Raw genomic sequence first — 14,760 nt, forward strand, 5'->3', positions numbered from 1 at the left:
CTCACAATGGAGCTGAGTGATTAAAAGCATTGTGAATTTGCCCTTTTATAAAATCATCCCAATAATATATGAATTATGTCTTCATTATCCAGTGCAAATAATTCTTTACATTGCATACTGAAAGTGGCAAAACAGTAAGGTCTATGCAAGACAATTTTGAAACATAATTGCTTTTAAGTCAAAAACTTTCCAGATTAATACATTTCATAGGAGACTACCAAAGAAATATAATTCAGGAAGTCTTTTTTTTTAAAGTTTTGCATATTTATACAACTAAAGGCAAGCAAATAATGTTTACTACATGGAAAACCAATCTCAGAGATAAGATTAAGAGTTTAATAATTACACACTTTTTACATTATGAAAATAAGTCATAAATAGTGTAAAAATAATTCTGAAGTTCAACTTCTCACAAAGTTGGGACAAAAACCAAATACAAAACTAAAACAGGATCAATTAAAACATTTATAAGAAAAATATCCATAAGAAAAACCTTAAAAGTTTTTTTTTAAAGAAAATGATTCATCCTATTTGATAAAGCTCAGTCTTGCTTTAATTCTTAATCAGAGGCTACAACAATACATAAATTAATATCAAATAAAAATGGTGGTTTAAATCTTGCAACTATTTGCACAAACATATTGTTTTAACCATGATATTATACCTAGAATGTGATATGAAAATCACTTATTATTATAGTATTAATGATTTCTTCCAAGCAGGGATAATTTTTCCCAAATGGCAGATTTCTGCTTTTAACAGATATCATTATGAAATATGGAAATAGCTGCACATACAGATACATTATAAAAAAGTAAAAAAGCAAATAAAATACAATATTTTCCAAAACAAGTAGACAATAAACAAAAACAACCCAACCCCAAACCAGATACATACACCTTTAAAAATAGGTTGTAAATTATTAGTTTCCCAACATGTACAATGGCATAGTATCCACAATGAACAAGCCCAATCCATTGATATGTATGAAACATTAGAGAAGATTCTCACTTGTTCCATTTCACTTGTTCAAGATAGTGGCCCAGGACAAGCTCGGACAATGTTAATAATATCTAAAAAAAAAACATACATTCAGCCCCAAATGAAATGTTTTTAAAATATCACCAGTACCAAATACAACCTTGGAAACTGCTGAATTTTCATTTAAACATGTATAGTAAGACTGAATAAGGCCCCTGTTCTATAAAGAAAAAGAAAGATGCCTTTCAATAGTGATTTTTTTTTAAAAAAAAATTTCTGCCCTGTCCATTGTTTAATTGTTTTGAAAACTTTGTCTTATGTTAGGACAGCTGTATTGAGAAAACATTTCTCTATATCTAGCCAGCCTTTGGACAGGCTTAAAAAACCATTTCAAATTTAATTAGTACTTTACCATTCAAATCAATATGGATGAATCATTTATTTATTAGTTGTTGTTGTTTAAACCACCATGATCCAAAAGGTTTTGGTGGGTTTTTGCTATATGACTCTTACCATATAGGGGGAAAAAAGGATAAGAAAAAAAAAACCTTCAGCACTTAATAGCAATATTAATAGCTGAAATTCCAGAATAAAGAGCTTGCTAACTTCTCATAATATATTTTTTCTAAAGTACAGTATAGCTAATAGTATGAAAATTGTAAATCATTAATAGATAAAAGATACAGATGTACAAGTAAAATCACATAATAAAACAGTAATGATAATTAGGAGGCTTGCAAAAAAATGTATAACCTTAACCTTATATATCCAAAGATGCCCGTTATTCCATTTCCATTTAAAATTATGATACAAAACAGTTCTGTTATACAAACAAATTGAATAACATATTCTTATGGCTAACAATACCCTATAAAAACAAGGCTTCCAATCCAGGCATTCCAACTGGCCATCAGAGATGTCCAATTTGATTCCCAGATTGTCTCTGACCTATTTCTTAAAGTGTCTTAATATTTTGGCACTTTTTATTTCGCAAAAGTAAAGCATTCAAACAGATTTTTATCACTCTATTTAATACTGATTTTTATCACTCTACTTAATACGGGGAGGACATTCAAGTTTTTAATGACACATGTAAAGGTAAACAGGAATAGTTACCTTGTTCAGTGCTTCTCTTTTAAATAGCTTATAAATAGTAAAGAATAGAGTACATACTATCACTTCAGAACATAGGCCAAGTTCATCACAAGAGATTATCTCTGCAACTCCACTACATTACATATAGTTCTCTTCTTATTGTCCTATTTAACTGCATACATTGAACAAGTTACTTGATAAAAATACCAAGATTTTGGTATACTTGATCAAATTAATATTGATTGATATTGATATGCTTTTTATTTATATAGTGGAGAGCAATATATTAGTCTGTTTTTTTCTAAATTAGCAATGAGGATAAAATCAGGAAAGGAAATATTTAGCTTTGGAGATTATGAACTATGGTTGACACTTTATCCTTACTATTATGTCTTCTACACATAATACTTCGCTTTGTGGACTTGAAAATGAAACACCTTAAGGGATTTCAAGAAATACGTTATTTCTTTGAACCTATGAAAAACAGTACACAATAAATGTTGCTGGGAGGAAAAACTTCCAAAGATAATTACGAAAGTTAGAAATGGGAACTATATATAGTTTCCAGTTGGGATATAAAAACAAAAATAGGCAACCAAAAATCCATATCATTGTAAGATAAAAATATGCAAGTTTAAAAGCAAAAGCAAAATGCAATTTAAACTGTAGTATATTAGCGTAAATGACTAATATGGAGGAGCTTTGCAGGAAGAATAGAAACATTTTAGCACCAAGCTAATTCTTAAATATCAATATAAAGGCACTACAAGTCTTCAGAAAACAACTACATAGCCAGACTAAGCACATTTTTGTTTTTAACAGGCACTGTGTTATCTCCTTTTACTTATCTTCAAAATCTAACTAGCCAGATTATCATGTTGATTTATCACAATAATATCAATATAATGGAACTGATTTTAACAATATAAATAAGAATTAATCAATGAACAGTCTGAAACAGCAAGTGTTTAAAAAAATCAGCAAACATTTCCAATGATTGCTATTGCTGGAAAATCACAGCTGTCATAAGAAAAAATGCTTCTTCTGTTAATTTATGGCTACATGCTCGTATTCTCAATTAATATATTGTTAATTTCTGCACAGATTAAATTCTTTTCCATCAATCTGCACAGACTGATAAGCATTTACAAGTGTAACTCTAAAATATCCTATCATTAACTCATTTAAACATCAATTGAAAAATAAAGTAATGAACAAACCAGGGTTGATCTGTGAAGGGGTCTCCACAACCATTTTCTATTTTTGATTAGTATGTTTACCAGCCATAGGGTAAATCCACATGTTTCATATTTCCATGCAGCCCAACTATTGTGCTTCCTCATCTTATCCATAGAGCTAATATTACTAGCTTTACAAACATAAAAAGAAATGTGAGGTTTAATGAGAATATAAGGAACATGCATAGCCCCAGGTATTTTATTTGTAAACTCCTATGCAGTGGAGGAAAAAGAACTTAAAAAATACTTTGTAAATGGCACATCTGAACATATAAGTTTATTTTTACTGGGGCCATTCAGACTGTAATGACCGTCCTAAAGAATCTGTTGAGAATGTACAGCCCAGGGTTTGGCCATTATGCTTATATATGAATAATATCTGATCAGATCTAAAATTAAATGACTAGGGTTTGGGAAGATAGAGTAATAAAGAGTGTGCATTACAGAGAAATGCATAAAAGATAGAAAAAGGAGTGGCAGAGTCAAAAGAGGAATCAGCTTATAGTTTCTATGTATCAACAAACAGACTAAGTCCAAATCCCTCTTGAATTCAGTTGACTCAATGACAAAATAATGCTAACCGTTAGTTGAGAGATTCCTATGCAATAGGAATGAGTAGTAATAAATCAGTTTAATTGGAACTTCATGTATGCTCCTGATTTTACATGCCTGACAAAGATTAATATACAGGAAGCCTATGGATGGAATTCAACATTATCCATCAACCAGAAAAAATGGAGAGAATAGTTTCTCTCACTACCACTAGCTTCACAGACAGAATTTTTTTCCTGTATAATTGGAAAACTCTTCAGAGTAGATTTGGGGAAAACTTTGAGGAAGGAATATTCTATGCAAAAAGAAAAAAGGATTTCTATTTTACAAATATCTGCATTACATGGAAAAAATATATGTTTATATACTGAAGTACATGTATTTATGTGTGCGTACACAATTATACATGCATACACAGACTATTTTTTCCTATTTTTGCATTTCAAACATTTTAATTCTACTTTTCCATGCAGACAGGACAAATTTTGATAAAAATATAATAAAACTACAAGAAAATATTTATTAAAAGCAGGCATTCATTTCTCTGAATTTCCTGCCCATTAAATCTTTTTTCCTCTGCTGCTGAGAGGTTATCACTGAAACACTGAAAAACTTGCTAAAATATTAACATGAAAGCTTCAATATTTTGAAAAAGATCCTTAGTTTCCAAAAAGCAAAAATCAACTCTCTATATATAGCTTTATTAATTAATATTTAAATTTATTGGCCACCCATCTCCAGTGGATTCTGGGCAGTGCACAAATGGTCTGTAAATAAAAAATTAAATTAAAAAAGGAAGTAAGGGATATACTAAGGGTCTAAAATAGTACTGAGATTTATCTAATATTTGGTACGGTGATAAACATAATTCCATTTACAAGCTGATAAAAATGTAATTTTTCAACAATGGATGTTTATTTGTTAATCCAATTTTAAAATATTCCACTGACTATTTTGAAAGTGTATGGAATTTCTTATTTGGTCAAACCTTTAAAAAGTTACAGAATATTCATCAAATGTAATGACCATATGAACAATAACAGTATTTTCCCCTCCCCCAGCAAAATAATTAGCAACATTAATTAGCTTCTTAGAATGCCTGCAAGCACACATTAGAATATAAGCATAAATATAAACATATTAAATCGAAGGGTTCAAAACAGAGGCATGAAATATTTTTTAAAAAAATAATAAGATGAAAATAGCAATATATTTGAGACACAAAGTAGCTTATACTGTAGCTCCTACCAATTCCATATTATTTGGGTCCTGGAATCCCAACAATGATGTAGAAAATTAAAAAAAAAACCGAATAGGTAAACAAGTTAAAAAAACCTTTACTTTTGGAGAAGTCCTTATGTATGCCTAAAAAAACCAATGTTGAAAAAAATTAAACACAAATATGTTCTTCAAAACTTGAATGTCTATAAGCATGAAAGTAAAGGAGGCTATTTGCTTTAACCATTGATCAATTATAATTAAATATATTCTCCAAGCCCATACACGCATATGCCATTGGCGCAGGAATTTCTAAAATCCAAATGGTAAACCATGAAAAGTTAACCGCATTTCATTATTTGAGAGGAAGGCATTTTATGGTGACTTTTGTCAAAGCACTTCCTCTAGATCACCTTGAAAATACAACATGTGAAACACATATTGTAGCAGTCTTTGAAGATTACATTGTCCACCAGTTGACCTATCATTGAATGATCCATTTGATGGCTCTGCAACTCAATCATCTTACTCATAAAGCATGATCTTCATCTTCTTTCATTCTTGGTAAAACTATCCAACATGTGTTGAAATCCATGCTTCTTGACTGTGAGCAATGCAAGCAAACAGAGGCTGATGAACAGGTATCATCCTTCTTTTTCACAAAGATGGTTTCGTAACCCAGAAGACTGAAGGCCATCCACCGTCAGAAGGAACCGAAGTTCCCTCCAAATTCAAGAGCTTTGTCTTAATCTCCTCGTATCATTTTTTTGCAATAAGCCATGGTGTGACTCCCTTGAGATGACAGAAAGAACAATTCAATGTGTCAAGTGAAATTGGCAGCAAGCAGCCATTATCGCATATGACAGCAAGCAACCATTGAAGCACAACAAGCTGTTTTAGCACACAAATCATGCTTTTGCTCAAGCAAGTTTGGGAAATGGAGCAGTGATAGAGTTTATGAGGATGAACATGGCAACAGAATCATTATATTCCAATGGCAATCTATTATCAAGTTCATTTGTGGCCACGCAAATTAATGTAACCTAGTTCATGGTACTTCTTCTCAATACTTGTCACCAAGCCAGATAAAACAAGAATCCAACCAAAAAATAAAAGTTAAAAAAAATCCCAAAATGTAAAAAAGGAAAACTACAGAAACAATTCAAATGTCTATGAATGATCACTCTATTGGAATTAGCTCTGTAGACAGAATATTTGGATTCTGTACATTTATTGCACAGTTTATATTTGCCAGATTGCAGCCATATATACACATGACTACTACAAACAAATAGAAGCAGTGCTATGTAAACATATTTCAAACTTGTAAAACCAATGCTTCCATTTTCAATTATAAATACTGGGGGTGATGTATTATATACACAACTTCATGCTTTCAAAGTTAGATTCATCACTGCAAAGAAACAAAGAAAAACATATTAGCAATATTAGTAGTATTGTTCAAAGATATGTTTCAACTGTATAAATAATACTAAGCTGGATAAAGAGTTATATAAGTGGAGTTCTTCCCACAGAGTAAAGAACTCTCAGCCTATAGGAGTTAAAGGAGGGAATTTCCTCCCTTTTCTTCCTGCTACAGTATCGAAAACAGGTTAGTAAAGGCAAAGCTTTTTTCTTGATTTGTTTATATTCTTTCCTTGGGTTGACCGATATTATTTTGTTTATTGATGCTTGATGGTATGTTATATTGAGAAATTAAAATTGTAAGCTTAAGAGTATTTGAGTGATTCCCACCTTTTGCCAGCAACCAGGCATTGGTAACCCATCTGGCCCCTGTTTGAATAAGGAAAATCAAAGTATATTGTTAAGTTTGAAAATACACGGCACCCATACTTTCATCAGTTCATGCCTCAATTGTACTTAGGAAAATGAGCAAAATTCAAACAATATAACAGATGTAGTACATGGCAATTCTTGAAATTATTATGTATAGAATCATGTTCCCCATGCTTGCAGAAAAACAGTTAACTGCAACCATACGACTGTACAAATAGTCGAAGTCAATTCAGAGGAACAACATACATTAACAAATGTCTTATTCCATGCAAACATATTTATGGCTTTGATCTATATATAATAGTGATAATGAATGATAGTTAAAATCCCAAGCATGTTATAAATATTTTAGTTTTGAGCAGGATTAGTTAGTCCTTCTCAAGAAAATTAGATAGACTTGGAAAAATAAAATAACCAAAACAACCTTCCATAAGCAAGCATCGTTTCTGTCTGGAATGCACTGGAATTACTTTCCTACTTGAGAAACTATTCTAACTATTCTCTTTGTATTCTACAAAGTCTGCTTCAGTTGCTATCGGTTAAATCTATGGCAGGGGTGGGATTCTATCAGTTCGCACCTATTCGCTAGAACCGGTTGTTAACATTCTAAGCAGTTTGGAGAACCGGTTGTCAGAAGAAATGAATAGCCCAATCCTGTAAGGAAGACAGGAAGGAAACATTCTGGTGTTGCTTACAGAAACTGCTTCTCCGTTAACCCTTATTACATTCTTGGCAGGACTAGACTTCCCGTCTCAGAAACTTCTTTGGAGTTTTTTCCCCCCTCCTTTGCTGGTACTTTGCTTGTATGGAGTGACCATTCAAAGTTACAATGGCACTGAAAAAAGTGACATGACCATTTTTCACACTTATGACTGTTGCAGCATCCCCACAGTCATGAGAGGCTAGGCGAGGAGATGCGTGCCTCGATGATATTGAGTTGGCCATGCCCAGCCAATAACATGACCACCAAGCCACATCCACCCAGTCATATGACTACCAAAGTACGCCCACCAACTAAGCCATGCCCACAGAACCAGTTGTTAAAAAATTTGAATCCCACCCCGATCTATGGTGTCTATCTTTGACTAAAATCAGGAATTTTGTTCAAATAAGTTGAGTTTAGTTTATTGTCTTCACTGTATTCTGATTTTAAATAGAGAGATTTCACTCCTATTAACTTCATACCAGTTATATCAGGTTGAGTCAACATAGTGTATTTGGGCAATATTGCAAATAATGGCATATCTTTGTTCCGAAGGATAACAGATCAAATGTTATTCCAATTATAAGATACTGTAGTATGTTATCAGGTACTATTAAATTCTGATTCTGGATTCTGATAATTATCTATTTCCCATTGAGAAAGTTGTGGGATTATAAGTACATAAAATCGCTACTTGACTATATGGAAAGGCTTTATGTTAACAGTATTGGCTTGAAAGTTATAAGAAAATGAAACATATTTGCAATATCTAGTAAAATATTTATTTGAATGTTAGGATAAATTTCCCATCCTCAGTTTATAATTTGATAATTTGAATAAAGAGAGACAGTTTGGTGTAGTGGTTATGGCATCAGGTGAGAAGCTAGAAGAGCGTAAGTGCTCGCGCTGCCTTAGGCACAAAGTCGACTGTATGACCTTAGACTAGTTACTTTCTCTTAGCCCTAAGAAGGAGGCAATGGTAAACCACTTCTGAAAAACTTTTGCAAGAATCCTGCAGGGACTTACCCAGGCAATCTGCAAAAATTGGACATGACTGAGTATAAGAGGGAAAAAAATCCTGGAATAAATATCAAAAATAGCTAAGCAAAAAGTTGCTAACAGGTGCCTTAGATTAGAAGATAGTTTTCACTGATTTCCAGACAGAACCAATACTGTACTGTCAAATATACTTTAAAGAATTATGAAGGCTTTATTTATTTGCAATAAAATATATAACAATAGGTTATTGTTAAACAATGAGAAACAAAATAAAACATGGACTTTATACTTAAAGACTTTCCTGACAATTTAGATTACAGATATGCTTTTAAAAATCCACTAAACTTTTCCATTCATTTTTAGAGAATCGTGCTTAAACTACACACAGTATCAAAACATGCAGATCAAATATATCTACCCTTTAAAATGTTTTTGGCATTTTCTAGAAATGTGTAGATAATGATGATTTAAAAAAAACATATTCTCATAATATTGAAATGTTTGCCAGATTGGTACAAGGGATTGGAAAGGGGTCAACAAGTAGAATTTTAGTATAGGTAGGTGCTTGAATTCATGCTAACAGAGAGTAGGGAACTGCTGTATGTATTGTGGGAAATTAAGATCCAAAGGAAAGACTGTTATGCTGGAAACATTTAAGAAACAGACAATAAGTGCTTTGGGCTGCAGGCCATTAATTCCTTATGAAGGATTTATAAAGCTTATTTTGAAGTGAACATAACATAACATTGCAATCTGTAGTAGGCGTGATGATGGGAATAGCAGATAGGTAAATCTATTCAAGAACATTTCCCTGTCAATATAACTTACATAACTATATGATTCCATGGAAGAATATTTATTATCTAATCTTAACAATCTTGGGTTAATAAACTGAGGGTAGAAACATAGAAACATGTAACTACCAATCTCAGTTGGTGTCTCCCCTGCCTACTGTAATGCATTTATATCATTCCACTCCATTATTGTAGGTAAATTCTGCACTCTTTGGAACTGTTTGCATTGATTCTTAAGCACACCGTGGGTCTGCCTCCCTGTCATCTATCTATTAGATAAGCAGAAGGTCAAGCATGGAGATAATGCTAACTCCAGATCATACCTTCCACTTGTTCACTCACTCTGTGCATTTGCCCAAAAGCAAACATCAAGTTCTCAATTTCCTCATTTGCTTAATGAGTAGTAGTCAATAGTAGTCAAAGCAAATAAATAGAGTATCAGGAACAGGAAGCCCAGAGGTTGTCAAAGGATTAGTATGGACATTAAGAACTCCTTGCCTAGGTTGGCTGTTCATGCCCACCTTGCAAAACATTAACAGGAATAGACATGTAAGAGAGATTACTTTGAGACACATGTATTCGCAGTGAAACCATGCCCAGAAAAGTATCACTGGTTATACACGTATGTGCTTTGAATGATTATTTCTCTTCTTTTCTTAGGCACATATACTTTGGAATCCTTGGTGGTTCCTGAGCTTGGTTGTTTGTTTGCAGACATTTCATTACACAATCAGTGCTAGTAAGTGTATGGTTTCCTCCCCTATTTATATATAATAGCTTATCTTGTCACTGTTGGTGGGAGTTGAGAACAAACCCCACATTCGCTAGCATGGTGATGTTTACCTAGTTGGATAATGAAATATCTGCAAGCAAACAACTAAATTCAGGGAGCATAAAGGATTCCACAGTTTAACCTTGAGGAAGTTCTCTTCTATTGGAAGCATATATTTCATTACTCCAGTGCCATTTTTTTAAAAAAAAACATAAAGAACATGCAAATATAGTTATGATTCAAAATCATAAAACCCACTTATGAGTGAGGTCAGATGAAATTCATACTTATGGGCGGGGCAAGTATTAATGTGACATATGATATCGGTAGTTCAATCATGGGGTATTGTGGATCTATTTTGTATCAGCAAAGAGGGCAGTTTCATTAATATTAAGTATGGCAGAACATGTTTTATTGGTGATGGGAAGGATGGGAAGAAAGACAACAATCTTAAATAGAAAATTGCATTTCACTGCAGATGTTGGAGTAAAATAACTTCAGAACCACTGTGCAATGTAAATATGACTTGCCAGTATTATACTGCTGATGTTGAGAGGTGGAGTGGTCTCTGGATATTGTTATCATCACCAAGGCAGGCTACTTTGATCATGCACATGCATGTATGGGCACATATAATGTAAAGTCTGGTTACTGTGAACTTTACATTGGAAACAGCTGATTAGAAATATAGGAATCACATGCAGGGTTGGAAGGAAAGAGCAATACTGTACCAATTGGCAAGGGGCATCCAGCCCATCCAGACCAGGTTGGCCTGGCTCCCCTTTTTCCCCCTTAATTCCACGGAATCCCTGTTTGTAAAGATTAACTTGCAACGTTACTAAGAAATGTCTTTTACATCAACTTTGCTGGAACAAGCAAATAGAAAAAAGAGGAGCAAGCTGACCAGAAGAGGACCACAGAAGAATGTGGATGTTTCCCTTCTAAGATTTGTAGCTGAACACGTGATCTATATGGCAAACATGAAGTTGTGTATGAGCCACTGTGCCACGAATTATGGAAGACTCTTCCATTCATTACAATTTGAAAAATTTCAGATGATATTTTCCTTGGAAATAGGCCAGATCATGATTGTGTTTAAAGTGCATGAAGTCTTTACATGAATAACAACTTTGCTCAAACTGTAGCTTGCTCCTCTCTGCAGTGTGACATCTTGCTATATTATCTACTGTAAGAGGAGACATTTCCAAGAGATGAGTGAGACATACCAATGGACAAGGTGCATCTAATCCAGGGGCACCCTGTTCTCCTTTCTCCCCTTTAGGCCCCTTTTTGCCTTTCTTTCCCTTTTCCCCCTGTGGACACAATGGTTTGGATAAAACACATGTTTTATTCTTTTTCAGGGAATCAAAAAGATCTGTTTTAAAAGTTTTTGTTTGTTAGCCAATGAAGGGCTGAAATGACACTTACCACTGTGTTCTATTTTGCAGGATGCATTAGGTAGAAAAATAAGTTATATGATGATCAGAAGCATTAACTGCATCAGTTTGGGTTTTGCTCTTCTGCGTTAATGCAATAACGATGGGCACTTTGAATCCTAAAGCAGGACTTGGAATTGTGAATTAGATTGAATTTTTTCATCCTAACAGGTCATCAAAAACTTGCCAGTCTTTAAAAAAACAAGGGTTTGTGATACGTTTCCTAACAGTTGTGTTGGGTTTGCTTTCCTGGGCTTGATTTTTTTGCAAGAAGATCACTGTTTTCCTCAGACAGATTTACATTTTATGGGGAAGAACATTCTGCTTATTATATGCACAATATAATAATATATGCACTTGCCTTTTTAGATATGACAATATCACTGACATTAAATTGTAAAGCCCTGTCTACAAGGACTTCCTCTTTTTCCAATGGAAAGAAAAAAATATTTGCATATATCAAACTGCTGATACTTATAGAAATTCTACATCTGTCAAATATTAGAATGTGCAGAGATGGATAGATTGACATTGACAAGTAAGGAAAAGGAGGAAACTGAATATTTTTTGACATGGGACCTGTTTTATAAATGGTTGACTAACAGAATCAGAAGTTGAAAACATGAAAATGTAAGAAAAGAACTAATGTTATAAGAGAAATTTGTTAAAATGGATAAATAATCATTATTTTAGAATTAATATAATTGTAATGGCCATTACTGTAAATATTTTGATCATTATTTTCTAAAATAACATGTACCCAGGCAACATACTGTTCAATTGAAACTGAGATTTTTATGGCTTATAATATAAAAATAAAATAAAAAACTTTATTATATAAAAAAAGAAACACTACATCTGTCCACATGGGAACAATCCCATTTAGAATAATCTCAATATACACAGAAGGCATTACTTTTAGAGCTAGATCAGCTTTTTCCAATCTGGTGAGGAGGTTTCTTTCTCAGAAGACAGATGGCCCAATAAATAATGTGGCAAAAATGTTACATCTCAATGTTCTGAACTGGATGCAATGCTAGAATCTCAGGGTTGGGTTCATAATAAGAAAAAAAGTTGAACTTAATTTTAATGTATTCAGTTTGTTGCAAGATGTACCACTTGATTTTTCTTTAGGAATTGTATTAAGATTGCAACCAAACATGTTAGGATAATTCCTTTTTAAAATATTCAGGTAAAGGGCCTGTGTTAGGGATCAGCTTTCCCCTAATACAGGGGTGTCAAACTCACATCGTCACAGTGTCATCACGTGATGCGTCATGACTTTTTCCCCCATTGCTAAACTGGACGTAGGCATGACCAGTGCGTGACTTATCCGCCCTGTGGGCTGCAAGTTTCACACCCCTGCTCTAATAGAATCATAACAGAAGATAATGTCCTGTTTAACACAACTGAAAGGCATTAGATTGGAACAGCCAATCAAGAAAATTAAGTGATAAAGTTCAATTCTTTGTCCAAACCTGCAAAAGGATTCTGAAGTCCCATGTGTCTCAATCTAGTATTCTGATGCATTTCCACATTAGAGCTCAATATTATAATGTACATTTATTGGCATCCTTCCTGGATTAAAATATTCATGTTCCTAAATTAGAAATTTTTTTTGTCTGAAAATAGGCATTCTTTCAAAGAAAATATGCAATATTTAGTTTGAGAGTTAACTCAAGAGATATCTGTAAACAGATTTCACTACACAAATGCAACACTTGGAGACAAGAACAGTTTCCTGAGAAGAATGACTTGATCAGAAGGCATTGGAGGACACTTCTGAGAACTAATGTAGAATTGTTTTCACACCTGATCAGTTACAATGGTAAATGAGTTCCACGCTCACAGTCCTTAACAAAACCAAAAGTGACTCTAATTAAACACACAGACACACACAAATGAAGAATATTAGTGTAATGGAGATACAACAGAAAGACAGTTAATAGAACTAAGGAATGATTGTCAAGGTCTAAGCTGAGGGAAGGATTTAATTTGCAAGGAAAAGGGTAAAAAAGACCTGATGAATTTTAAGGAAACAAGGTAAGAGGAGAAGGGAGAAATGCATCTCTGGAAAGGCAGAGAAGATTAGGATGGTGTATAAGGAATAGACAGTCACTCATTTTCAAATCAAAAATATGCATCCATTTACAGCAGAAAATAAATATTTAGAATAATTGCTTTGTAATGATGTAATATTTAACACTTCAGTGCCTAAAGCAATGCATTCTGAAGATCACTCAGTGAATCCCCCCTCCAAAATTAGAACCTCACTTTAAATTAACATATCCAATTATTTTGCTAACATATATTTAAAAAGTGAAATTGCACAAAATGCACAATGTACTATGGCATAAGACAAAACATCTAATGAGTGTCAAACACAGTTTCATGGAGAGATATACTGTATTATACCCTACGACTAATACTTATTCATCAGTTTCAATAGTAGGCCAAAATATGACGACCGTTAAAATGGTGAGGGGAGTTCTTAGCAGTAACTGAACAATTGCAGGTATAACTTAGAAACTATGAGTCAAAGAAATTAACTATGAAACACTGCATTTCCATTTAGGTTAGATCAACCTGGCAGACTTTATCTTTAATATTGATAATTTAAGTTCTACATTAAAAAATCATTTCTCCAAATATGAGTTACAAACAGGGCTAACTCTGAGCCTAGGGAAAAATCAGACGAAAAAGTGCTTTGTATGCCACTTTGAGCATGAGTGAATAAAGATGTTACAGTACATAGAAACAAAAGGAGTTTTCAAAAAAGGAAAATAAACAAATCGTGACTGTAGATTCTGACCAAACCATGAACCAGAAGAGCCAACCAAAATGGATTAGAATAATTTGAGAGGACAATAAATGAAAAATAAATTTATAACAGATAATCAGAGTTGGAAGGGACCTTGTAGGTCATCTAGTCCAACACTCCGCCCAAGCAGGAGACCCTACACCATTTCTGACAAATGGCAGTCCAATCTCTTCTTGAAAGTCTTAAGTGATGATGCTCCCACAACTTCTGAGAGGAAAGTTGTTCTCACTGTCAAAAAGTCCTTATTTCCAAGTTAAATCTCTCCTTGTTCAGTTTCCATCCATTAAATTGGGCCTTTTAATATTGCTTATGCAAAAATATGGTTTCCCATGCTTTTCAAATTTGACAGGAAAT

The 14,760-nt window shown here is 33.4% G+C and overlaps 1 protein-coding gene across 1 annotated transcript in view; it reads right to left on the reverse strand.

The window, feature by feature from the left end:
- Positions 1 to 4,366: 4,366 nt before the first annotated feature.
- COL25A1 (collagen type XXV alpha 1 chain) overlaps positions 4,367 to 14,760 on the reverse strand; it is a 121,279-nt gene continuing 110,885 nt past the window's right edge. The window contains exons 30-32 of the mRNA XM_087962949.1: positions 11,376 to 11,462; positions 6,840 to 6,878; positions 4,367 to 6,498 (exon numbers count right to left, since the gene is read on the reverse strand). Coding sequence (XP_087819075.1) covers positions 6,496 to 6,498; positions 6,840 to 6,878; positions 11,376 to 11,462 — 129 coding nt within the window. The 3' untranslated portion in view covers positions 4,367 to 6,495. The remainder of the gene's footprint in view (positions 6,499 to 6,839; positions 6,879 to 11,375; positions 11,463 to 14,760) is intronic.

Source organism: Notechis scutatus, chromosome 4, assembly GCF_049901735.1.
Source record: "Notechis scutatus isolate UNSWTSFEM ecotype Mainland chromosome 4, rNotScu1.2, whole genome shotgun sequence".
In the NCBI taxonomy this organism is placed as follows: domain Eukaryota; kingdom Metazoa; phylum Chordata; class Lepidosauria; order Squamata; family Elapidae; genus Notechis; species Notechis scutatus.